General features: G+C 38.4%; 2 protein-coding genes across 5 annotated transcripts; one reads left to right on the plus strand and one right to left on the minus strand.

Annotated features, from left to right (window-relative positions):
- Positions 1-408: 408 nt before the first annotated feature.
- syt14b (synaptotagmin XIVb) lies at positions 409-18,731 on the minus strand. Of its 4 annotated transcripts, XM_049485255.1 has the most exons (11): positions 18,656-18,688; positions 15,717-15,761; positions 12,278-12,345; positions 9,283-10,191; positions 7,622-7,774; positions 6,726-6,922; positions 4,496-4,933; positions 3,321-3,501; positions 3,119-3,175; positions 1,824-2,175; positions 409-1,209 (listed from the first exon to the last, which is right to left on the minus strand). In XM_049485255.1, the coding sequence occupies exons 4-10, from the start codon at positions 10,145-10,147 to the stop codon at positions 1,859-1,861; spliced, it is 2,208 nt and encodes a 735-aa protein (XP_049341212.1). In that variant the 5' UTR covers positions 10,148-10,191; positions 12,278-12,345; positions 15,717-15,761; positions 18,656-18,688; the 3' UTR covers positions 409-1,209; positions 1,824-1,858. The 4 variants fall into 4 exon arrangements, with proteins under 4 accessions (XP_049341212.1, XP_049341209.1, XP_022539864.1 ...); XM_049485252.1 differs by having other exon boundaries at positions 412-2,175; positions 15,717-15,764; positions 18,656-18,698; XM_022684143.2 differs by lacking the exon at positions 9,283-10,191 and having other exon boundaries at positions 417-2,175; positions 12,278-12,424; positions 15,717-15,764; positions 18,656-18,731.
- A 1,657-nt stretch (positions 18,732-20,388) lies between these two features.
- On the plus strand, positions 20,389-25,861 carry nt5c1bb (5'-nucleotidase, cytosolic IB b). Its single transcript, XM_007252923.4, has 6 exons — positions 20,389-20,595; positions 21,093-21,260; positions 22,623-22,752; positions 22,842-22,964; positions 23,508-23,692; positions 23,784-25,861. Exons 1-6 carry the CDS (start codon positions 20,473-20,475, stop codon positions 24,147-24,149), a joined length of 1,095 nt encoding a protein of 364 aa, XP_007252985.3. The 5' UTR covers positions 20,389-20,472; the 3' UTR covers positions 24,150-25,861.
- Positions 25,862-26,080: the final 219 nt, after the last annotated feature.

Genomic DNA, 26,080 nt, shown 5'->3' on the forward strand with positions numbered 1-26,080 from the left:
CAGCTATTTCCCCTTAGATGCAGCATGACGCGCACATCTGCACACCACTAAAGTAAACTGGGAAAAGCTTTTGTGCCACAGTGGGGAAGCATAAAAAATACATATCTTTAATTTGTGTTTGATGTATTGTGTAAAAGCACTGTAGTATTACAGTATTAGTGTAATTTGATATTAAGACTTAGTGGCAACAAAATTATTAAATCTCAACATGCAGTCTCTTTCACAGGCTTGGAAAGATCAGATTTAATCTAGAAGAAACATCTTAATGTTAAAGGTCATTGTTGTTTTTTGGTGCTAACATGGTATTAGAAATGCATTAGAAAGCTAACAGAAATTAGCCTTAACAGACAGGTAAATGTCCAGTCCTTTCAAGCTAGTTATATATAGTTATATTGATATTTGTGAGCTGAAAAAGAAGGCTGAGCTTTGATACGGTTTAACATTGTTGTGTATTGTATTTCACTTATTACAAACCACAACAGACTAGATTGTCCAGTGCAAACTTTTTATTTTTAGAAAACATTTTGGAGTTGTAAGAGAGTGAAATCCAGTTTTTTTAAGAGAAAATCCTCAGTCATCACTTTCTCAGACCAGCTCACACCAGTTTGTTGTTTTTGCATAGACTGGCCTGATGCAGGAAAAAGTTTTTTTGTGAAGCTGCATACTGGATTCATACAGTAGATAGCCCCATATAATTAGTATACAGCATGGACTCCACTTGTGTATACATGTAGCTGCAGTGCTGGTGTGGTGTACGGTGAACACATCCCTTTTAGAAGAGTAAGAATTAAGTCACATGCTTGTTGGTCCTACGCTGGCTGGTTTGCGATAAAATGCTTATCTCTGTTTACAATGGCAGTAAATTTCATGCATATTGGAAATCAAACCTGAAAATCATGTTTCCTCACTTTGCTTAGCCAACTGGCTCAAGGAGGAAGTGTTGCAAGTCGTTAAACAGTCTCAGGTTTCCAGCAAAGTCATGGTGCAACTTGGTGGCAGGTTGTTGGTTTAAGTTCAGATGCATAGCCTTCGTGAAAATGAGGTTGTTCTTCAGTGCCACACCAGGGCTCCTATTTTTCTCTTCAATTGTTCAGTTCCTGTGTAAGGACGCTTTTCTCCACGCCGATATCTTGCAGGGCAGTCCATTTCTAATGCTGATTATGCCAGAAATTATCCCTCTGCACACAGTGCTTTTGATACTTTTCCACACTATAAAGAGATATTCTCCTATTAAAATGTAGCATTGTAACAGTTAACTTTAGCAGTGTCCTGATCATTCCAAGCCATTTTCCACTGAAAGCTGGGTTGACAGGTTAGCTAGGTTAGCTTTCCAATATGTTTATGCTGTCTAATACCAAAACCTTGGTTCTAAAGAGCAACTTAAGCAGCTTCTCAACATGTCTGTTACTCAACAAAAAAGCTGTTTGTCCTTATTTTATGTTGTTTTTACCAGAACAGGTTAGCAAATAGATTTAGCTGTTTCTTGTCATTTTAGCCCTCTCTCCGACAAAAATGCAGGAAGCTGGCTGTAGCAGTTTTCTAAACTTTTCATGGCTTCACTTGGCTTATTACAACCTAGGGTACAGGCTATATTTAACGTATTTCTGACATTTTAATGCCCTTTCCCATCAAACCTACATAAGTTAGCAGCTTACTTTAGCAAAACTGCTCTTTATGTGCCTTTTCCCAACCAATCATAGGTCATCAACTAGTGATAGCAGTTTTTCACCATTTTGAAACATATTTTAACTGTTGGAATAACCCGTTTTATGACACTTCTGTGTCTTTCCCTACTTAAGCCAACAGATTGTGACTCCTCTCACCTCTACAATCCACTCTTTCGAGTCCATTCTCCATCCTAAGAGTCCAGGAGTGTATGCCACTGGCACACCTGCCGGCCCTCAGCCTCCTTCATCTGGGCCCAGTGCTCCTCCTGCTCCTCCGTAGTGCTGTTGAGGCCGAGCGAAACCCAGCCCACCCGCTCCCTTCGTCTCATGCTGCTGCGTCGACTGTACACCATCACCTGTAGTGTCACCTCTGACAGCTGAAACAGCGCCACCTGGAACATGAAGGTCTCCTTATAGGTGGGGTTTGGCTGACCACGGCAAACAGACGTCTTACACTTAGACATCTCTTTTCCCTTCGAGTCCAGCATGACCAGCTTCACATATGTGTCTGCAGGGGGGAAAAAGTGTTGCTTACATAAAGTTTATATAACCAAGAATAAACAAGATGCTAACTGCATGCCAAACTCATTAACCTTTTAAGATCCTGTGTGCTGATATTTAATTTTTTGTTTCATGGAGGCCATCTACAACATTACACTTAATTGATTGGAAACAAAATGGAGAGAATCCTAGTCATAGGTTTCTACAGCCAGTTCACACAGAAATAATGGTTAGATAGGGGTTAAATTCTGCGTTTTGTGTTTGAAACTAGTTTATTTACTTATTGTAAAAGACAAACATTTTGCATTTGGATAATTGGGTCCTTCTGATCCCAAATGTAATATTATAATAAACTACTGTCTCCATATATAGGACACTGTTTTTGCAAAAAACGTAAAAAAAAAATAGTTTAAATTTACAAATGGGAACTGTTCTCTGCAATGTAATAATGGCTCATCAAGGCCCTAGCTAGCAAAAAACATTACAAGATTTTTTAGCAAAATATTGAAAAGGCTAATGCAGCAAATATATTTATTTATATATGTTTATTTTGATAAAGTTTATCCAATAATTCCTAACACACTGACATTGAGTGACTCACTGTTTTAAATTAAGTATGGAGCAGAGCCACAGTATTAGATTCTTGAAATCTAGAAAGGGAACATTAATTATATTTATCAAAAATATTTGTTTAAAGTCAGCTGTAGCAGTTTTTGTATTTATTCTACAGTAGCAGTAGCAGGAAGAAAAAAAACTCAAGTAAAATATGCAGTCCAAAATATTAGACCTAAAGGGGAACCCCAAGCATTTCTCAAAATTCTCTCCACAGGTATAAGATAAATATTTATTCAAAGAAGGCTCATTATACTGATTATATTTACATTGTCCGATAAGCCCTTTTTACATCATACCTTCCAGTGTGGACAGAAAGCTAAAGGGCAATAACTTACCTCGCATAATATACAACTGCCCCCCAATAAAGCGCTTTATACAGCAGAAGAGGCCACCTACAGGCCGGGGAGTAGGGAAGGGAAGTTGGAAAGATAAAGTGAGAGAAAGAAAGGAGCATGTGTCAGAAAAAGAACAAGAAACAGGAAGTAAGGCCTTATCAGTGCCCTGCAGGAAGAGCGTGATGAGAGTGTTAGTTCTTACTGGGCGGCTGGTCAGTGGCAGAGTTTTTAAAGTGGCTGCCTTTGATGACCTCAGCAGCGAGCCTGCCGGTGCTGGAGTTGTAGAGTAAGCCAAGCAGCAGCTCTGGAGTGGATGACTCACCGGTGGAGTGATAGGACAAAGCACCCACGCTGCGTGACACACTTACCAACGACCCACAGCCCTGCGGAACAACCACACAGATAACGCTGCTAATAAACACCTTTTAAAAACACACGTTCATGAATTCTCCACTGAATTATAGTAAACATTGCATCTCTAAACTAACAACATTTACAATTTACGTATGTCATAGTGTGGCAGGATATCTCAAATACGGAAACAAAGTATTTCTAAATCACACTTTCAGTCAAAACACGGTGGGATTGTATTGTGTGGTTTCAACAACTGCTGGACTGTGATTGGTTCGAATAATAGTAATAATAGTAATCTGTTGTTTGTTCTGAACCTTCACTCTGACTTTGATTGGTTCTAATTACACACATTTTATTTTTAAAACAGACTGCAATTGGTCCTTTATTGTTTATAGGAATTTAGCAGTTTGCAAAGTACAGTTTTTCAATATTCATTCAAATTTCATCATATTAAAAACTTGAAACAGACACCAAAGCAATAGCATAAAAATCCAATTGGAATTGCATAGCAATCGTCCTGCCATCATCTAAGATTCCAAATGCTTTGCCACCTCATCACCACATCAAGTAGGCCTGTCACAATAATTGCAATATCAATTTATTGTACAATAAATTAACATGACCTCAATTATTTTTGATAATCGTGATATCGTCATGCTTTAGTAACTGTGACTCCATACACACAGTGTGGACTAAAGTAGGTGAAGAAAAAAGTATATAATTCCCAAACTAATTATAATAAATGATTCATTCAAATTTTGTTGTCTTTAAAAAGTGTATAATTGCTTTTTATGCTATTCTGTTATCATTATTTCAAAGGCATTTAATCTTAAAATTACAAAAATATTAAAAATAAAAAAATATATATTGTGTATCGCAATATTTTCTGAGACAATATATCGTCCACAAAAAAATATTATCGTGACAGGCTTAACATCAAGTATTACATAATATTTGTGAGCAGTATATCAATTTGTAATATATTTTTGCACACTCAATATAAACACACACAAAGACACTCACAGGGACTGCGGATCCAGGCTCCAGTGTTACAGGCAGTGCTGTTTTGCCCTGCAGATTGAGTTTGGTCAGGTAAAACACCTTTTCCCCAAGAACTTTTTCCTTCTTTCTGTGCCGGACGCTGTAGAGGCGAAACCTGACAGCATACTCTCTCAGTGCATCCTGCTCCACCGGGGAGAAACGGAAAGTCTCAGTGAAGACAGGGCACGGCCCCTTCTGCACCCCAGTCTTGGCACGCTGCTTCTTTGTGGGCAGCAGCACCAGGTGGACCTGCCAGGAGATGTTGCCTGTGGTCTTTAGTGCTGGGATATCAGTAGCAGCAGTTACTGTCACAGCCAGGTGTTGTGTACTCGAGTCGTATTCAAATGCAACGTCCAGCGTACCATACTTCCCTAGAACCTCTGGCTCATAAAAATCTGGCACTCGGGCCACTGAGGAGTCCTACAGGAAACAGAGGGAGAGAAAAAGAGAGAAAGAAACAGTTAGAAGGGGAGAGAGGGTGAAAGTGAGACTTAAGGTAAAAGAACGAAAAAAGTAAGAGGGATAGAAAAAAAGATTAAAAAAAGGTTAAAAAAATTGGTATGGAAGAATAGAGAAATAGAGTAAAAGGAAAAATCAGTGACAGCTCTGTACAGTGCAGCATAGCAAGCACAAACCATAGAACAGAACATGACAAGTAGGCCAACACTCAATGCTTCATCAAAAGTAGTGCCCATAATAGTCAATTAGAGAAGACATGTTTGCTGTCTGGTTCTTTACTAGAGCAACAAGGCTAATGTAGATAAAAATGTACAGAAGCCTATACTCTACCAATTATAACTGAAGCTATGAGTCTAATGTAGTTCACACCTGAAAGAAACTAATACTTTATCAAAAAGCATTGAAGCATAGGTAATTTATAGCCGAAACTGAAGCCATGAACCTAACACACCAAACATGTAATAGAAGGTTTATACTCCACCAATTACTACAGGAGAAAAAAGGTTATTCATGCTGCATAGTGATGTATACTTAAACCCCACAAATTAGCACTGAAGCTATGTGGATAATGTAGCTAATAGCTAATTAATAGAAGTTTACACCTAAAATTAGCACTGAAGCTATGTGGCTAATGCAGCTAATAGCTCATTAATAAAAGCTTACACCTAAAATTAGCACTAAAATTAGCAATGAAACTATGTGGATAATGTAGCTAATAGCTAATTATTATAAGCTTACGCCTTAAATTAGCACTGAAGCTATATGGCTAATGTAGTTAATAGCTAATTAATAAAAGCTTCTATCTAAAATTAGCACTAAAATTAGCAATGAAACTATGTGGCCAATGTAGCTAATTAATAGAAGCTTACACCTAAAATTAGCACTGAAGCTATGTGGTTAAGGTAGCGTGTAAATACTAAGCCATCTTCTAGGTCTACAGGTATGCAGGGGCTAAATATTTTGTTGAAGCAAAGCTTGCTAAACATACATTCTGTGGTTTCCAATTTCAGGAAAATATGCTTCCATGAATATATCACAACAAACTCCATGAGGGTGCCCATGTTGGTGAACCGGCTCATTTATTCTTAAAGCATTTGCAGCTTCTGTAGATTTATGTTGCACCTCAGGAGTCCAGACTGTTTTTGTTAGTCCTGAACTGATCCTAACTCCCACAATTTTGAAGCTAGAGCAAAAGAAAATGCTGTCAGGATCACCAAGCAGTTTTGGACACCCTCAGGGACCAGACTTACCAAACTATGCCAAAGTGAACATTCCTCTGGCTGAACTTCCACCACACCGTCCTCCTCCACTCAACTCACAAACTCAGATGAGTTCCCAACAGTCTCCAACAGAGGGCAGCAAATAGTGCAGTTCTCAAATGAGGTACAAATTATAAAATGATAAAATAATAAAAAATAAATAGAGAGGTGAATGTGTAAAATGTCATGTTTACTGAGTTCAGGTGATGACAAACAAAACATTTGGCCTTTAAAAAAGGTACACACGCATGATGATGTCTGATATGAAAACAAAACAGAAAGAAATTCAAAGGCAACAACAGAAAATGTAGAACAGAAAGTGATATCAAAACAAATGAACAATATTTTCACACTGCAGATATCCCAGTCCTCGGTGTCCGGTGCTGATGTGAAAGAAAGTCAGTGTAAGAGACGTTCTTAGGTGCACAGTGAGTGTCTGTGGTCAGTGGTCAGAGTATTGTGCAGCGTTTGACACGGCGGGGCTGCTCGCTCACCTCCGGGCCCAGCACGGCCGTGCTCTCGCTGGGGGCATCCTCATCATACCCCTTGTTTAAGTAGCTTTCCGTGTCTTCCTCCTCCTCTTCTTCGCTGCCCTCAGACTGACCGTGCTGCGGGTCGTCCTGAGCCTGGTAAGGGGGCGGCTGCAGTTCGTTCAGAGGACTGGGGCGTCTTGTCCTCTGGGTGTTGGTGCCTGAGTTTGGAGGCAGAAAAATGAAATAAGTAAGTTCATAACAACCTCAATTTAAAATGCTGTGCAGTGCAAGACTAGGCCTAATCCTTGTCTGGGAAACTGGCCCTACATGTCCAAATGTTTGTAGTCACTCTTTCTAATGAATGTGTTGAGATACTTTAGGATGCACCCAATGCACACACAGCTTGTTTTCTCCCTGTAAAGAAGTACTGCCAATAAAATAGGCCCCTCTGGAGCAGATAGACATGAATCTAATGCCAGGTGTGGGCTAGAGGCCATTGAGTTGTGTTCTTTGAGCTTTATCCAATATTTTGGGATGAATCAAGAACTGGGTATAAGGTAATCATCCAACATTCTGACCTCACTAATGCTGAATGCAATCCATCATAATATATTTTTTAAGAACTATTTTGATAGAGACAAGGAATAAACAGGTGTCCCAATATATTTGTCCATAAAATGAATGTAATATGTAAATCTGAAAACATTACTTCTGCAACTACAGCCATTAGTCTCAGACAAGAGGCAAAGTACACACAATAATTTGGTGTAATTGCTGAGGGAGATTTAAGAGGCTTTAAACTCTTCAGGTGGGTCCATTCACCACCAAACAATACAATTCACACCAAACAAAATCATCAATACTGCAATTACACCATTATAATGATTTGACTAAACCAGTGCCAGCTTCTCTCTCACCCTGCTCTGCAGAGGCCTCGCTGCTGTAGCCCTCGTTTTCAGCTGAGTACCGGTCCCTGTTCTCCCAGCCGTTGGCTTTTGGCTTCTGGTCTTTCAGCTTCTTTGGTGTCTCGTCCTCGCTCTCTGAGGAACCTCTTTCCAAACTGCTTCCATCTGGGGGAGAAAAGAGAATAACACTTTACTCATCTAATTAGCACACATATCCTCTTTGCTCAGAGTGACTAAAAGTACGAGAAATACTAGTAATACTTCAAATGAGTTCTTTAACTCACATAGATACCATAGATCACGTAGATAGATTTCCACCTATGTAAATGATTTATCTTAGTGTAATGATGGAAAACCTTAAAAATATGAAAAGTAAACCAGTCATTTTCAGTCCTATCATTTAAACAAAAATTATTTAATATTATGTAGGACCCCTGAAAAATGGGCTCCTTCATTCACAGTGATAGTAGAACCATATTTGGTGCTATATAAAAGCCAGAAAATAGTTCTAAAAAAAGGTTATTTGACCTCCATATGTACTATATATTGCCAAATCAACAATCTACAAAAGGTTTTCCATCATAGAGAAGAAAGATTCAAGCCGATAGTTTGAAAAGAACCATTTAAGAACAGCTGTTTTGTTAATATCACATTCTTGAAACGAGTGAACAAAGTGTAAAAAAAGAGTGAACACTTTACTGTGTGCCCCATATACCCTGTGTGTTTATTCTTGGCCTTGGCTTGGAGTCTATTTCTGCAATGCTGCTATTCTATTTAGTTTGTCATCTAAATGTGCTTTTCTACTGGACAATGCAGTACAGCATTTTATGGTATATCTTGAAAAAAACCGAGAACAATCTGTAACTTGATTGAGAACAATGTCTGAATAAAGCTATAGAGTACATGTATATTCTTTCCTGATGTGGTGTTTCTAAGGGGTTGCTTGCAAGTTTCTATGGTATCATAAGTAGTTGCATTGGTGTTTTTAAGTGTTTACAATTGTTTTTAAGGTTGTACAACATGGCAAGGTGCTGATGTTGATGATTGGGTATTCCTAGTGGTTTGTATCACTGTTGCATACTGTTGCTGTGCTGAAATCAGGTAATCAATCAAAAAGCACAACCTTAACTCAGCATACCAGTAACCCTTTTATATAGCATAGTTTTGTCATTCTTAGGGCTAAATTGGCTGTGTTTCTTGTCCTTTAAGCCATCCAATTGGATTGGCTATTATGATGGATACAAACAATTAGTGATTAACATTATTTAAACCAATTGTTTTAAGCCCAGCTCCATATGTGTCCCTTTTCAGTGGAAATAACAACAAAAGGTGTTATCAGGGATCAGTAGTAATACCGCACTGCAATGCCTGGTGGAAAAGCACTTTGTCAGAGATCATCATGAGCAGATCTCAGCACTGCTACAAACCTTGCAACAACTGTTGCTTAAACAGTGTTTAAACACTGACACCCCAGCATTGTTGTGTGTTGTCAAAATATTTTGTGGTAAGACAGCTCTTATCCCATATGCATGTCCTGCCAGGTCACTTGAGGAGACACAGAGATGGATTAACTTACAGTGTAAAGTGAGTCAGAAGGATGAACAGACTGGGGTTAACACTCCCCAGGTTATAGCACACCAGAGAAAATGCAGAGATAGAGTACACACCCTCACCTTTACCGTCTGTTCTCCTGGATTTAGAGGATCCAGAGTTTCTACAGGTTTCTTGGCCACCTTTTTTGTCCTTGTCTTTGCTCTTTCTTCTTTTGCCAGACTCATCTTCTTCTTCATCTTGGTCTTGGGTGGATCTCTTGCATGTTTCTGGACGCTCCTCTTGGTCTTCATCATCAGATAAGGCTTTTGTTTCTGCAGAGGCTTTGGAAAGACTGGCTTGATCGTTTTGTTCTTCAATTATGTGCTGTTTCTTCTTTGTTTCTTCATCTTGGGTGGATCCATCTGCATTTTGTCTATTATTTCTCTTTTCTCCTCCAGGTTCCTCTTCTTTAGCATCCTGATTCACATTCTCAGTGTTCTGGCTTTCGTTTGGGTCTCTTTTTTTGCGATACCATCCTTTGGAAGGGGCATAACACCACTCCCACTCCTCTTCCTCATTCTTCCTCTCCTGCTCCTGCTTCTCTCTCTCTCTTATCTCCTCCTCCTCATCTATAAAGGCATTCCTTTTGAAGTTAGACTGGCTCTTGTCGATCTTGTGGCCTTTCCGTCCTGTTCCGTCACCATATTCTGCACCATATGCCTCAGTCTCCTGCCTCTTTAGTCTGCTGTTTCGTCTTTCTTTCTGCTTTCCTTCAGGTGCTGAAGACTCAGACTCTTCCTCCTTCTTCAACCTTTCCTCTTCCTCAGTCTGCACCTTATTGATGATGGTGTTGACCTGCTCCGTCAGCTGGTCACTCACTGTGTAAGTGACATCACTTACGGCAGTGGCTAGGTCATCCACAGTGCTGGACACAGTGTTGGATACAGAGTCAAGGAGGGACGAGACGGAGGGGAGGCTCTGCTGGAAGCTTTTGAAGAACGCCATGTCTGCCTTTGCTATGAGTCTCCTGCTTCACCTCATACTATTTTCTGATGAAGAAACCAGTCCTTTCATAAGTTATACTTATACTGTTCACTCTTAAAAGAACACTCTTTCCTCTAAACTCAAACTGCTATATCTGTAGCATTTGATCATATATACCGATCAGACGTCATGTTATGTCCTTGACACCCAGTATACATTTTTTAGCAATAACTGCAGACTGTAGTCCTTGTGTTTTTGTATATTTTGTTATCTTCCTTTCACTCTGTTCGATAAAGACCCCACAGGACCACCACAGAGCAGATATTATTTGGCAGGTGGATCATTTTCAGCACAGAAGGGAAATTGGTATGGTGGTGGTGTGTTACTGTATGTTGTGCTGGTATGAGTGGATCAGACATTTTAAACTCTAACTCCAACTGCGTTCACTCACTATCCACTCTACTAGACACTCCTACCCAGCTGCTCCACCCTGTAGAATTAAAGTCTGTGTAAAGTCTGTACCGTTTGTGTTTGTCATTCTCTAGTCCTACACTGTGACAGGACGCTGCCCACAGGACACTGCCTACAAGATGCTCCCCGCAAAGATGCTGTTGGTGGACTATTCTCAGTCCAGCAGTGACACTAAGGTGTTTAAAAACTCCAGCAGCTCTGTTGTGTCTGACCCACTCATGCCAGCACAACATACACTAACACAGCGACACCAGGTCAGTGTCACTGCAGTTGGGAATTGATGGTGTGGGGTATTTTGGAGCGCAGTGCTCGTGGTGATTCAGTTTTGGGTGCGTGACTGACTATTGATTTTAGACGCCGTTTCACCGGATCAGTCGCGCAATGCTTTTTTCTGCCGCCAAGATAGAAACATGCCAGGAATTTACCTGAGCACCTCCTAATTAGTTAAGTATTTGGATTCAGGAACAGATTCATGAAATGCACCACCAACTATGAGGAAATGGGTCTGTGACCGAAATGAATCCCTACTCCCTTATTAGTTTTGCAATATTCATGGAGAGACTATTTAATTTACAAAGTTGCACTAGATACACAAGTGAATTCGAACACTTCATTATCCTCAACATGCGTCAGCACCGGCTGTGTAAACAAACATGTGAGTGGCTGAGCTGTGTTTAGATCCCCAAACAGACAAAAAGCCAGTTCTGAATTTGAGTAAGTTAAATCACTGTGTTGTTAATGGAATAGTTTTTGACTGATATGCTATTTAGAAACATAAGCTTCTCATTAACAGACTACATGAATAAATATGTGAAAATTATAAGTTATAAGTTTATAGTGCCTTCAAAATCACATTCAAATTTCACTTCACGATTCAGAGAAAAATAGACGACAAAGTCATTAGTGCTCTGAAACATAAACAAAGAGCAGCCATGGTCATTGTAACATTTCATTTATAAATGAGGATTAGTGGCCTGATTTACCATTAATGAGATATCCTGCCAGATTTCTGCCAGAGTTGCTTCCCTTTCGTCACAATCATTACCACCTACTGCAATTACCTGCTTTAATGATCACTACACTACAGATACAGCAGATGGAGATTACGTAGACTGTAAAATAAGTATTCCCAGTATTTGCTAAAATCTCTGTGCATAAATAAAATTGAGCACAACTGACATATCCAGACCTGTATGCTACTTACTGTATGGCAAGATCTTCTTTAACCCACTACAGAAAATTAGATCTTGACACAAAATCATCTGAAATCTATTCTGAATGTCTTATATTTATCATTTTAAAATTCAGACTGTTGTATGAATAGTATATGATAATTAAAAACATTTTGAGACACATCTAGTGAGATTAACATATTCCATCATTTCGCAAAAACAATACCTGAACATGTAATTAACAACACTTTCACAAGAGTGCACTGTCAACAGTGGACCCATTTTTAGCAGTCAATTTTTTTTTTTGTCTATTGGACAAAACATTGGGCCAGTAAAATGTTTTAGATTTACCAAATATATCTGGTTGCTATATAATAATATATTTTGTCCTATATGAGCTTCTTTTGTTTAGATCACTTAACAAATACATGTCTCAGATAGACAAGTAATAAATAAATAATTATAAATACTTAATTTATAAAGTTTATAAAACTACACATATATTTACCTTTCAGCTCCGTCTTATACCCTTCAAAACAGGCCAGGCTGTCCGAGGGCTCCACTGAGAGCTGGTTACTGAGGTAGAGAAAAAATAAAGCGATCACAGCCATGAAAACCGCGATGGAGGAGAGAACACCCAGCAGCTCAGGAGACACTGAGGACAGAACGAGATAGAGAGACAGAGGAAAAAAGGAGGAAGACAGAAAGAAAGAAAGAAAGAAAAGAAAGAAAGAAAGAAAGAAAGAAAGAAAGAAAGAAAGAAAGAAAGAAAGAAACAGGGTACCAAGGTTAAAAATTATGAACAGAAAAAGCAGTTACACTTTTGGCAAAAAGGGTTCCTTATTGATTCTTCATTCTATATAAAAATCATGACAACTTAGAGAACCATCGAGATGTTCATATTGATTAATTCCTGGTTAGCACGATATTCAGACTAGTGGAAAACATTTGATAAATGGTACCGTTTAAGCATTCAACTGTTTTTTTTGTTTTTGTTTTTCAAATTGTCATGGTTTTATATAGATCCACTGGGTAAAAGAAGCCTTTAAAGAATCCCTTTTTATGAAATAGAAATATTAGCTTTTTGTCATACATGAATATATAAAATATGAGTCTTTGTATATTTATTTATTTATTTCTGTGTAACTATAAACTAGTATAGAGATGAAACAGCAAACACAACAACAAACATGGAGTTAGCTAGAACTCTGTTCGACTGCATTACGTAAATTGTAAATAGGTCAAACCTGCATGCGCAGAGTGCAGTTTCGCCCTGTAACCCTCCTCAATCTGAAGATTTCACTCCTTTTTCAGCAGCACTGCAAATATCCAGGGTTTTTTTTCCATGTGTTTGTGCAGTTTAAGCTAATAATAATACCTGCTTTAGTTGCAACAGCAGGTGAGTCCCGAACACTTGTCCCCAATCTATCTCCTCCAGTGGTGAATAATTCACAAGCCTAAGGTTAACCTGACACCCCTCCATACTCCACACAGCACAATACAGCCAGCCACCCTGCTCATCCTCACCCACTCCACACTTACGCTACACATAAAAAAACCTAAACCAACATGATAACGTCTACACATCAATGCAAACGTATGGAAAGTCAAGATAAAGGCATTTTAAAAACATATATTTTGTAGTTCACATCAACTTGTGCGTATCTTCCAGATAAATAATTTAAAACATCAATAAACACAGCCTACTCTATGTTTGCAAGGCCTTGCCCTTTCTATAGTACACTTTATCTACGTCTAATCATTACAATTCTTTAAATCCTTAAATTTTTTTGCAAAATCTATTTTTGTGCATTGTGTCAAAACATTTAACAGTTCTTTTAATTTTTTTTTTGTAATAATCACTTGCAGGATATAACCAATGTGCATTTTAGTGTCTCAATTAATTTGTTTAAAATGAACACATTCCCCCTATGAAATATTTGGATGATGCAAATCATTAAATTTATCTCAAAATAATAGGCTAAATTTAACACATTCAACCAAATGCGCATATGTCTACTCTGTCTTACCATTTTATAGAGGATAAACCAACCCCAAAACATCCTAACCCAGAGAAACAGGTTTTAGGTTCTTAAGTTCTGGTAAAGTGGGTTTACTGTGAGTTTTATCTGCTACACTCTTACATTAGCACTAAATCTAACATCTTCTTCCACAGATTCACCTGAGCTTCAGAACCGAGTTTCCCTGTACAAAGCGGTAAAAGCAGACATACGGATGCAAATGTGTGAATATGTTAAATATAGCTCCTTTAACCACAGATGCAGCTCCTCTTCTCTGGAAGCAGCGGATATAAGTTAGTTAGCTAGGTCAGCTAGAGAGCTAACTCCATACAGCTCTTTTTTCTTTTTGTATGTTGTGTGTGAAAGCTGGTTAGTTTTGCTGTAAATAGCTGTAAATTAGGTCAAATAGCTTATTGACATGCTTGGTTAGCTAATCTAGCTTCTCTATGGGTCTCTTTGGGTCACTTGATTATTGTATAATGTCATGACAGAGCAGGCTATGATGTATCAAAAACAGAAAGTTTTTAGTTATATTATTAATATTGTGCAACTCCATAACAACACCCATGGATTTTGTACCAACTGCTTAGCAACTGCATGGCAACCAACTGGAACAGCACATCAAACACCCAGCAACCCCACAGCATTCACTTGGAACAGCATAGATACCACCTAGCAACCCGAAATCAACAACTGTAAAATCTCTCTGTTACAGCATAGCAATCACACAGCAACCCTATAGAAATTGGCAACAGTCAAGTAACCCCAGAGAAACACCCTAACAACCATTAGCAACAGCACTGCAACCAAAAAGCAACTCCACAGCAATCTTCTGTAACAGAGTAGAGACCACTTAGCAGCCAGAAATAAACACTTGTAAAATCTCTCAGCTACAGCATAGCAATCACACAGCAACCCTATGGAAATTGCTCAGAACAGCGAAGCAACAGCCAAGTAACCCCAGATAAACACCCTAACAATCATTAGCAACAGCATAGCAACCAAGAAGCAAATGCACAGCAATTGTCTGTAACAGAGTCGGAACCACCAAGCAACCATTAAACAGGTGTCATTTTGCAACAGCATAGCAACCAGTTGGAACAATATAGAAATTGTCTATTAACCTTATAGCAATAGCAACCACCTAACAAAAACCTAGCAACCACCAGTGTATTGGTCTGGGTGAACAATCATTATGCACTTTAACAATCATACATTTACTCAGTATTAAATATTATTAATACATAATATAAAAACATAGCAACAGACTAGCAACCCCAAAGTGACACTGTAACAATCACTTAACAACAGCATAGCAACCACCCAGCAACCCCACAGCAATCTCTTGGAACAGCACGGCAACGGCCTTGCAACCCCAAAGTAACACCCTAACAATCACTTAGCAACAGCATAACAACCACTTGGAACAATGTAGCAACTTCCTAACAACCCCATAGCAACCACCTAGCAACCAACAGGGAGTTGCTTTAGATGTACTGTTACTCTTTTTACAGTTATTACAATTACATTTTTACAATCAAAACACTTTAGTTTATTATTGATGCTCTGATCTTCACAGCCTTCTGCTCTCTGCTGTAATTAAATGGCAGTGTTACGTAATTGGCCGATGTGCTGCAGGACACACCGGGCGGATGTGGAGGAGAGAAAGTAGGACATGATTATTTAAATCTGAGCGGTTAAGCGAGAGAAGCCCTGCACTGTTTACACACTGCTCCCTCCTCCAGAAACACAACCTCTGCTCTGAATTAATCATGACACTTGATTTTGTTCACCAAACTCGATATGGCATTTATAATTCAGAAGCAGGGGGCGGGGTGAGGGGAATTTAACCCCCCTCTGATAATTTCATTCACTGTAACAGTACTAACACATGCAGAAGGCCTGACCTCATAAAGAGACTCTTACCTCGCCGGACGCAGATGAGCTCATGAACTCCACAGCCTCGACCTCCTGCTGGACAAACACATAAAAACAATATATAAACATAAATATTTTTTATAATATACATATTGTAGCTGCCCAAAGAAAAACTTGTCTTCAAAAGAGTTGCTTTACAGGGGAAGGAAAAAAAACTTTTAAATGAAGTCACTGTATAAAGATTTTATTTCAAGTAATTTCTGTTGATTCATTCATCATGAAATTCTCATACATGTTTAAATTATGTAGTAATCCACAAATCGACAAAAATAGATATACTTTCCTTTTGGACAGAGATAAGGTATACAAATTCTTATAAACATATATGAACAAAGGTATACAATATTTATAACACATTTATAACCTTTAACATGTATCAGTTTTAACTTTTTTTAAATTCCAGTCATGTTATTTTTCCTTTAATTCTATACACATATTTTAATAAAAACAATATGATACAGCGCTGTGTAAAACATTTGTTTCTTAATTCATTCTAACATTGGGTAATCAATAAAAAAATATATATAACCCATTGTGGTTTAAGGGATATGAGTAAGGGTTTTAACCATAAAATGCTACAAAACATCTAGTTTCTACTTGGTACATTAGAGTATCAAAAGTTATCAGAAGAATAAGATGTTTTATAGGCTTTTAACTTATTATTAGCAGTTCAGTTATGTCAGAATAATGTTTTAGTGCCTTTACAGTGTACAGCTAATATATTGTAATAATATACTGAAATGTACTTATATATTATTTAACAGTATATACAATTCGATTATAGACTATTTTATGGTATAAACTCTGTTCTAATTATGTTACAATATGTAAACTTTAAACCCTTTGTCACAACTGCATGGCAACTGGCTGACTCTCTCTGTCCCTCTTTCTCTGACTCTTTCACACACATACACACACACACACACACACACACACACACACACAGGCCTGTTCTGAGGTGTGACCCTGTGTTGTGGTTAAGTGTGTGTTTGTATTTAGTGTTGAAGGGTCAGTGCTGTTTCTTCACTCTGTGACATCTGAGCTGTGAGTAAGTATCATCCCTGCATAACAGTCTGTTACATTACTTTTGGTCAATATGCTAATGATACAGTATTAATAATATTGTAATCAATATTGTGATCTTTTCAGAGTGTGTGATGCGGTATGGTCAGCATGTCTACAAAACTGACCACCTGCATGCATGTAAATGACAGTACAATAACCACTGGTGCTGCATTATGCTGCATAGCAACAATCATTATTAATGATGGTAGTAGTAGTATCAGTAGTTATAGTAGCAATAGTAGTACTTTGGTTTTACAAACATCAGATGTAATCAGCAGCAGTAGTAATTAAAACAGAGTTAGGGAGTGTGTGTAAATTACTGAATGAGTTCATCTGCAGCAGCAACAGTTTGGGGAGCGTCTGTATTTTACTGACTCTGACTCTGAGCAAAGCATCAGCAGCAGTGAGTGAAGCAGGGAGTTAGGGAGCGTCTGTATTTTACTGACTCTGACTCTGAGCAGAGCAGTGAGTGAAGCGGGGAGTTAGGGAGTGTCTGTATTTCACTGACTCTGACTCTAAGCAGAGCATCAGCAGCAGTGAGTGAAGCAGGTAGTTAGGAAGCATCTGTATTTTACTGACTCTGACTATAAGCAGAGGCTCAGCAGCAGTGAGTGAAGCAGGGAGTTAGGGAGCATCTGTATTTTACTGACTCTGACTCTAAGTAGAGCATCAGCAGCAGTGAGTGAAGCAGGCAGTTAGGGAGCATCTGTTTTTTACTGACTCTGACTCTGAGCAGAGCATCAGCAGCAGTGAGTGAAGCAGGCAGTTAGGAAGCATCTGTATTTTACTGACTCTAACTCTAAGTAGAGCATCAGCAGCAGTGAGTGAAGAAGGGAGTTAGGGAGTGTCTGTATTTTACTGACTCTGACTCTGAGCAGAGCATCAGCAGCAGTGAGTGAAGCAGGGAGTTAGGGAGCGTCTGTATTTTACTGACTGTGACTCTGAGCAGAGCCTCAGCACCAGTGAGTGAAGCAGGTAGTTAGGGAGCGTCTATATTTTACTGACTCTGACTCTAAGCAGAGCATCAGCAGCAGTGAGTGCAGCAGGGAGTTAGGGAGCGTCTGTATTTTACTGACTGTGACTCTGAGCAGAGCCTCAGCACCAGTGAGTGAAGCAGGGAGTTAGGGAGCGTCTATATTTTACTGACTCTGACTCTAAGCAGAGCATCAGCAGCAGTGAGTTAAGCAGGTAGTTAGGGAGCGTCTGTATTTTACTGACTCTGACTATAAGCAGAGACTCAGCAGCAGTGAGTGAAGCAGGTAGTTAGGGAGCGTCTGTATTTTACTGACTCTGACTCTGAGCAGAGCATCAGCAGCAGTGAGTGAAGCAGGTAGTTAGGGAGCGTCTGTATTTTACTGACTCTAACTCTGAGCAGAGCATCAGCAGCAGTGAGTGAAGCAGGTAGTTAGGGAGCGTCTGTATTTTACTGACTCTGACTCTGAGCAGAGCATCAGCAGCAGTGAGTTAAGCAGGTAGTTAGGGAGCGTCTGTATTTTACTGACTGACTGTAAGCAGAGGCTCAGCAGCAGTGAGTGAAGCAGGGAGTTAGGGAGCGTCTGTATTTTACTGACTCTGACTCTCATCACAGCAAATCACAGTGCAGGATAAACCTCACTAACTACACAGCACTGCAGCTTCATAAACACAAACAGCACACAGCAGCCCCGCATCTCCATACTGCAGCAAAAATGTACTGTGTGAGTGTGTGTGTGTGTCAAAGAGAGGAGAATGTGTCCGAGTACATCCGCGATAACCACATACACACACACTCACACACACACAAACGCACTGCAGCAGTGAGTAAATGCAATAAAATCGAAACAGAGAATTCAGAAACAGAGCACACTGTTCTGTTTACTCACCCTCTATCGCCATGACGCTCCGATCTCTCTCCCAGCACTTTCACACTCTCTCTCTGTGTGTGTGTGTGTGTGTGTGGTGTACTGGCACGTGCTTCAGTGTCCCATTCAGCACTGCCCTCCCCACATATAAACACACCAGGGTTTAGATGGTGGAATGTGCTATCCACATTTTAAAGTAATTAATTTATGATACACATTATATAATAATAATAATAATAATAATAATAATAATAATAATAATAATAATAATAATAATAATAATAATAATAATAATAATCATAATTAAATGACTAAATGAATAATATATAATATATAATTAACAATAAATAATTTAGCTATAACACACATTTGGATTATGGCAAGTATGTATATTTGTATGTGTTTATATACAGTAGTATGCAGAAATATGTTACTGTAAATAGATAAACCTGATGTATTGTAGTACTGATTTTTACAGTGTTGGAGCCAGATCTGGACCACATCCTTTAGTTGTATTGTAGTACTGATTTTACAGTGTTGGAGCCAGATCTGGACCACATCCTTTAGTTGTATTGTAGTACTGATTTTACAGTGTGGGGGCCAGATCTGGACCACATGCTTTAGTTGTACTGTAGTACTGATTTTACAGTGTTGGAGCCAGATCTGGACCACATCCTTTAGTTGTACTGTAGTACTGATTTTACAGTGTTGGAGCCAGATCTGGACCACATCCTTTAGTTGTATTGTAGTACTGATATTACAGTGTGGGGGCCAGATCTGGACCACATCCTTTAGTTGTATTGTAGTACTGATTTTACAGTGTTGGAGCCAGATCTGGACCACATGCTTTAGTTGTACTGTAGTACTGATTTTACAGTGTTGGAGCCAGATCTGGACCACATCCTTTAGTTGTACTGTAGTACTGATTTTACAGTGTTGGAGCCAGATCTGGACCACATCCTTTAGTTGTATTGTAGTACTGATTTTACAGTGTGGGGGCCAGACCTGGACCACATGCTTTAGTTGTATTGTAGTACTGATTTTACAGTGTGGGGGCCAGATCTGGACCACATCCTTTAGTTGTACTGTAGTACTGATTTTACAGTGTTGGAGCCAGATCTGGACCACATCCTTTAGTTGTATTGTAGTACTGATATTACAGTGTGGGGGCCAGATCTGGACCACATCCTTTAGTTGTATTGTAGTACTGATTTTACAGTGTTGGAGCCAGATCTGGACCACATCCTTTAGTTGTATTGTAGTACTGATTTTACAGTGTTGGAGCCAGATCTGGACCACATCCTTTAGTTGTACTGTAGTACTGATTTTACAGTGTTGGAACCAGATCTGGACCACATCCTTTAGTTGTACTGTAGTACTGATTTTACAGTGTTGGAGCCAGATGTGGACCATAACTGTTCAGTCGACTGAGAAAGCCATAGCCTGAATAAGCTAATTAAGGCAACAGACTTTGGAAAAAAGTTATCAGAGAGCTCATATAATATATTCTTTAATGTGGAAAAATCTCTTTTTGGCCCACACATATCTACAAATATATAGGTACATGTATATGTAGATACACTAACAGAGAGATAGATATACACAAGGTATGTGTTTCTAATAGAGGGCTCAGTGAGAGCAGTCAGTGGAAGTACACGTTTCTAATAAAGTGGTTGAAATATTTAGGTCTCCAGATTTCTCCCCCATGTGGTGGAAAAGTGTAAAAGCCTGGATTTTTATCTGCTCCTCCTCCTGCTCATTTCCCCATCAGATTTACGCCAACGAGGAAGTACAGGCGAAGCTTCGGGCTAATATTTTCAGGTGATAACTGGACAGATATGAGTGAAATTAAGAATAATGAAGCCTCTCCGGCCAATGCAGATGGTGCGAGTGGAGCAGAGAAGGACTGGGCGGAGGCTAAAGCGGCCTTTGACAATTTAAAGAGTAAAAAACCGAGACCTGTAAGTAGTTTTGAGGGCTGGGAGGAGGGGTGATGGAGGGCTTGTTGTTTAACTTTTCTGTAGTTTAGGTTGTCAGAGACGGTGTATAGTGATATTCTGTGAAATAAACCTATTTTAAACCCCTCAGCACATTTGTAGTCCTTAGTGTGAAACTGAAGTTTGGCTTCTGATTGTTTGAATTTGCTGTTCCACCTTAAATAGAGCTGCAGTTGTAGGTGTGTTTAATGTGTGTGAGTTGAATGAAACTGCTGTGCCATTTAATGTGGCCTGGATTATTATTAATAAACTTCGATTAAGTCGAAGTTTAGCTTGTGTTTTGGGGAAAGTAACTCTTTTTAAATAGCAAAAAAACTGAATGGACTGTAATTTAATACAATGCACAATAAAAACAGAGCACTGTTCAATTCATACAGCATTGCAAGTTGTATGTGTGATAATCTTTTATGCTGATATTTTTCTCATTTTTCTGCCCTGTGTGTGCGCTTTTGTGTGTCCAGCCCAAACCTCACACAGCCGTCACCATAGCTGTGTCCTCCCGCACCCTGTTTAACATGGTGGAGGAGAGGAAGGTGTGGGAACAGGAAGGACTTGAAAGGTATGTGTCTTATCAGCAAGAACATGAAGATCAGCCTCTAAAGCCTGGAGCAGCATTCCCTTTTGTTAAGGTGTGTATTAAAATCATGTATGTGCTTATAAAATGCTTTCTAGGGCTGCTACGATTAGTCGATATAATTGACAATGTTGATTATTTTAATTTGGCGACTACAAATTCCATTTTCGACTAATCAGTACTTTGTAACTGTACCACATTACACAACGTGCTGGTGACAGGAACACAATGGGAGATAGTTAACAGGCTCACTTACATGTTACACTCAACTTAGTCTGTGTGCCCAAACACAACAGATTATATTTTAATTACTAATATCAGTACTTTCCACTTTTAAACAACATCTAGACATTTAAATGTCTTTTAAATCTCATGATCAGCTGTTTCTGTTGTTTTTACAGATGGAAAACATGGCACAAATAATCATTGACTAATCAACTAATCGAAAAAATAATAATCAGTTTAGTCGACTACCAAAATAATCATTAGCAGCTTTATCTTTGATTGCTGCACGCATTCGCTGTGGCATTGTTCCAGTAAGCTTTTTATTTCAATCCAGTTTATTTTTCCATCCAACATTTTTTTAAAACAAGATCTTGCATCATTGATGATGGAAGAGTCTGACCTCTGCACAAAGCCTTCTCCAGAACATCCCAAAGATTCTCAATGGGTTTAAGGTCTGGACTCACAATTCCAGCCCAATAAATTCTGGCATTGTAATCTTGGAATATGCCCGTGCCATCAGGGAAGAATAAATCCATTGATGGAATAACCTGGTCTATATTCAGTGTATTCAGGTAGTCAGCTGACCTCATTCTTTCAGAACATACTGTTGTTGAACCCAGACCTAACCAACTGCAGCAAACCCACATCATTTACTTACTTAAATCCAAGTGGCAACTTTTTTTTTGACCAGGCAGTGAACTTACATATGTATAACACATATGGGAAATTAGATACTTGCATTATTACTTAAAAACCATGTTAAAAATATCCTATGATTATGTAAAAAAGTATTGGTACACCTGCTCATTAATTGTTTCTTCCAAAATCAAAAGTATCATTGTTGAAGTAAGTGTCTCTACTGTCCAGAGAGGACTTTCTACTAGATTTTGGAGCAGGCTGTGTGGATCTGACCTTACTAACACTTTTGTTGCTGAATGCAACGAACTTCTCATAGCAATGCTTCAAATTCTAATAGACAGCCTTTCATAGACAGCATGAAAAACTCATTTTAAAACTATTGCTTTATTAAAAAACACACAAACTAATAATATATATGGGGTACTATTGTTATAAATGTGTACATACATACAAATGACATTGTTTTAAAGATGCACACTGCTGATGAACACTGTTATTGCAGTTTTAAGACGTATTATTTCTGCAGTTTATTTTTCTTCATACTGTCCTGCAGGCTTTAATGACTGTCAATACTCGACTCAGGGAGCTTTACCCTGAAGGTGAGGAGCTGTTTGATATTGTTCTGATGACCAACAACCATGCGCAGGTGGGAGTGCGGCTCATCAATAGCATAAATCACTATGGTATGCATTATGTGTACACTTACACACTTACACGGCAACTCATTTACTTACTTGCTTTCCGCTAATTAATAGTTTTTCTGTTCTACCAGATCTACTTATAGAGCGGTTCTGTATGACGGGGGGTAAAAGCCCAATTGGTTACCTGAAGGCCTATATGACCAACCTGTACCTGTCCAAGGATTCAGATAAAGTGCAGGAGGCCATTGAGGCAGGTGAGTTTCAGAGGTAGCAATGATTAAATCATCAATAATTCATCTGTTGGGTTATTTTCAAAAAGTCTCTGCCAAAGCTATATTGATATGCACTTGTGGGGAATTTCTGGGCCAATTCAATAACAAATAATTATTTAAATAAAAAAAGTAGTGTAACAAAGAAGACTTTATTAACTGAAGTGTAATTTGTGTTGTGTAGGTAAAAACTGTAGCATATTATAATCAGATTTAAGTTTTTCACACTTCTCAGATAAATGTTCCTGATTTTCATGTCCATCGCACACTAAATTTATAAGTATTATTCAAGAAAACTACTTCTCTTAAGTTTTTGTGCTTTATGTGACAGCTAGAGGTGATCATTGTATTAGCGCACAAACTGTTACAACTGTGTTTATATATTTTTATAATTATATAAGAACTATTTTTGTGTTAATGCACATATAAATAAATACACAAAAAATCAAGATGATAGAGAGAAAGTACTTTCAAAAACAACTGGGACTAAGGCTGATTTTTTAAGAGCTATTTTTCTGGGTTTATCAGGAATCGCAGCAGCCACCATGTTCACTCCAGACATGGAGACGGAGTTGAGTGAGACACAGCTGCGTGTGGCATTTGATGGTGATGCTGTGCTTTTTTCTGATGAATCGGAGATCATCGTCAAGCAGCACGGCCTCGACACATTCTTCGAACACGAAAGAAAGAACGAGAACAAACCGCTTGCTCAGGTTTTGCATAACTTTACTAACACACCTTTTCTCCTGTGTAACACACCCAGTGACTAATCTAACGTGCCTATTGCCTAATCTGTTTTTACAGGGTCCTCTAAAGTGCTTTCTGGAGGCACTTGGAAAACTCCAGAAGAAGTTCTATGCAAAGAATGAACGTCTGAACTGCCCAATCCGGACGTATCTGGTGACAGCGCGCAGTGCAGCCAGCTCGGGGGCACGAGTGCTGAAGACTCTGCGTAGCTGGGGGCTGGAGATAGATGAAGCTCTGTTCCTTGCTGGAGCTCCGAAAGGACCTCTGCTGCAGAAGATCCGGCCACACATCTTCTTTGACGACCAGATGTTCCACATCGAAGGAGCGAAGGAGCTGGGCACCATTGCGGCCCACGTGCCTTATGGTATTGGGCAGAAATACCATAAAGGTAAACTGATTGAGCAGCCGGCCAAGAAAAGCTAAGAGATACGGTAGAGAATTATATCCAGCTGCTATCCCCAGAAACACATCACAAGCACTCTATTTAACTCAGCACATTGAAAGATTATGCACAGATGTTTTAACAAGTTTATTAAGTGTAAGGTTGGTGAAAAACTGTTCCCCTTTATCTAATATGTAGTCTTTTGGCCAAGACATCTTAGCACCATGTTTGTTTGGGTTCCTTAGGTTTTGTCTGGGTTTTGTCAGCTCCATTTTGATTGGCTGTCTGAATAAACACACATTCATGTGTGTCTAATGAATAATGAACGAGAAATTACACTTTTTGAGATTGTAAAGCAACTGAATTCGTCTATTCCGAACTGATTCAGAGCATTCAAATCTCCGCACACCGAACACTGGTACCACCTGCTGGTCAAACACATGCAAATGCATGGCAAAACTTATCAGTGTATATTTTCATTAGATTTGTTTTGATTAATGGAGCCTATTTTCATTACATTCGTTTTACATTGCTATTAATGTTTACATTCACAGTTCACATTTATATTAATAACTATAGCTTACATTTTATTAGCCTCAAAACCTAATAAAATTACAATTGTACATACCATCAGAAAACACAGCTAGAGAATTCTGCTGGATTTGGAAAATGAAGCAAACTTAAGCTTGGTCTTGCCTTAAACATAAACCTATGAGCTGTACATTACACCTTGCAGTGTTGCAACTGTTATATCCTGGCAACTTGGGTAATTTTAGCTTATAGAATGTAGACACCAGCATGTAAATTGTGCACCATTAAAAGTAAAACATCTGTCAAATAATAGAAAAAAAAAGATTTTTAGCTGTGTATGTGTGTATGCATGTATGACATTTGTGTGTGGCACAGAAAATAGAACATGTTATTAGCAAAACTACATTAAATGTACTTTATAATCTAATTTGGATTTTTTTGGGGGGTTTTATACTCTTGGCATATAGTTCATGGTGTTGTAAAAGGTGTTTCTGTTTTGTATCCTGAGGTATGTATTTTTATATAATTTTTGTAAATGTTATGCACTTCTTTCTGTAACTTTTATAATGGAAACTATGGAAAAATAGGATTTTATAGATATTTTATTATAGGCAAATATTTTGGGTATATATATTATTTTCTATAATTACAGTATTTCCAGGTTTACATTTTTGCAAATCCTAATTAAAGATTCTAATAAAAGTATGTTGTTGTGGAGAGGATGGGTAAAAATATTCACTGTTTAGTTTTCTCATTATCAGGGTTGTTAATTTTACTGCATTGTGGGACTACAGAATTAGTTAATAACAAAAAACAGAAGTTTGCAAAAACAATTTACACGACAGAGAGGTTTACTGGGGATTGTTTCTGAATGTGACTGAACATTTAAAATAGGAAAATGTATAAAATAATAATGTATACATTTATTAAACATTAATAAAAAAACAATATACACTGTACTTCTTTCTGAATGTTAGTAAAATGAAGAGAAAAATATTTTGAAGAATTATATTGCAACAATGTAGAATCAATGGAAACATTTGAAATAAAATAGTCTACAGTTAAATCCCCACAGATCTCATGTTCATATGTTTCTGAGATTAGATCACTAAAACCTTTTTTAACATTTATAAATATGTGATGCTTTGTTCTTGGAGCTCTTGTGTTGTTTGGTATGTTTTTTTGGTATATTGCCCAATAAACTTGGATACTCACTTTTAAACTTGTGTCCAGGAGTGCTTTGCTTCAATAATAATTAAGTACAGAAGAATGTGTTACCGCTCGTTCTTATTTCTTGAGCTATGTAGTAAAATACTGGTTATATGTTCTGTTGGGCCACTTCCTCCCATTCTTTTGACAGTTCGAGTTTTATTCCGGTCCCCCACAAACCTTATAAATCTGCTGGTTGTTTGAACTATATCTGAGGTCTAATATTTTTTTC

Source organism: Astyanax mexicanus, chromosome 1 (genome assembly GCF_023375975.1).
Source record: "Astyanax mexicanus isolate ESR-SI-001 chromosome 1, AstMex3_surface, whole genome shotgun sequence".
In the NCBI taxonomy this organism is placed as follows: Eukaryota; Metazoa; Chordata; class Actinopteri; order Characiformes; family Acestrorhamphidae; genus Astyanax; species Astyanax mexicanus.

What these genes read in the sequence shown, in the direction of transcription:
- syt14b (XM_049485255.1), bottom strand. Translation starts at nt 10,147, where the DNA reads ATGGCGTTCTTCAAAAGCTTCCAGCAGAGCCTCCCCTCCGTCTCGTCC. An exon ending in CGAGGCCTCTGCAGAGCAGG is followed by an intron (nt 6,923 to 7,621) that starts GTGAGAGAGAAG and finishes CTCCAAACTCAG; the next exon opens with GCACCAACACCCAGAGGACA. An exon ending in AGCCTGGATCCGCAGTCCCT is followed by an intron (nt 3,502 to 4,495) that starts GTGAGTGTCTTT and finishes GTTGTTCCGCAG; the next exon opens with GGCTGTGGGTCGTTGGTAAG.
- nt5c1bb (XM_007252923.4), top strand. Translation starts at nt 20,473, where the DNA reads ATGAGTGAAATTAAGAATAATGAAGCCTCTCCGGCCAATGCAGATGGT. An exon ending in CAGCATTCCCTTTTGTTAAG is followed by an intron (nt 21,261 to 22,622) that starts GTGTGTATTAAA and finishes ACTGTCCTGCAG; the next exon opens with GCTTTAATGACTGTCAATAC. An exon ending in GCAGGAGGCCATTGAGGCAG is followed by an intron (nt 22,965 to 23,507) that starts GTGAGTTTCAGA and finishes TGGGTTTATCAG; the next exon opens with GAATCGCAGCAGCCACCATG.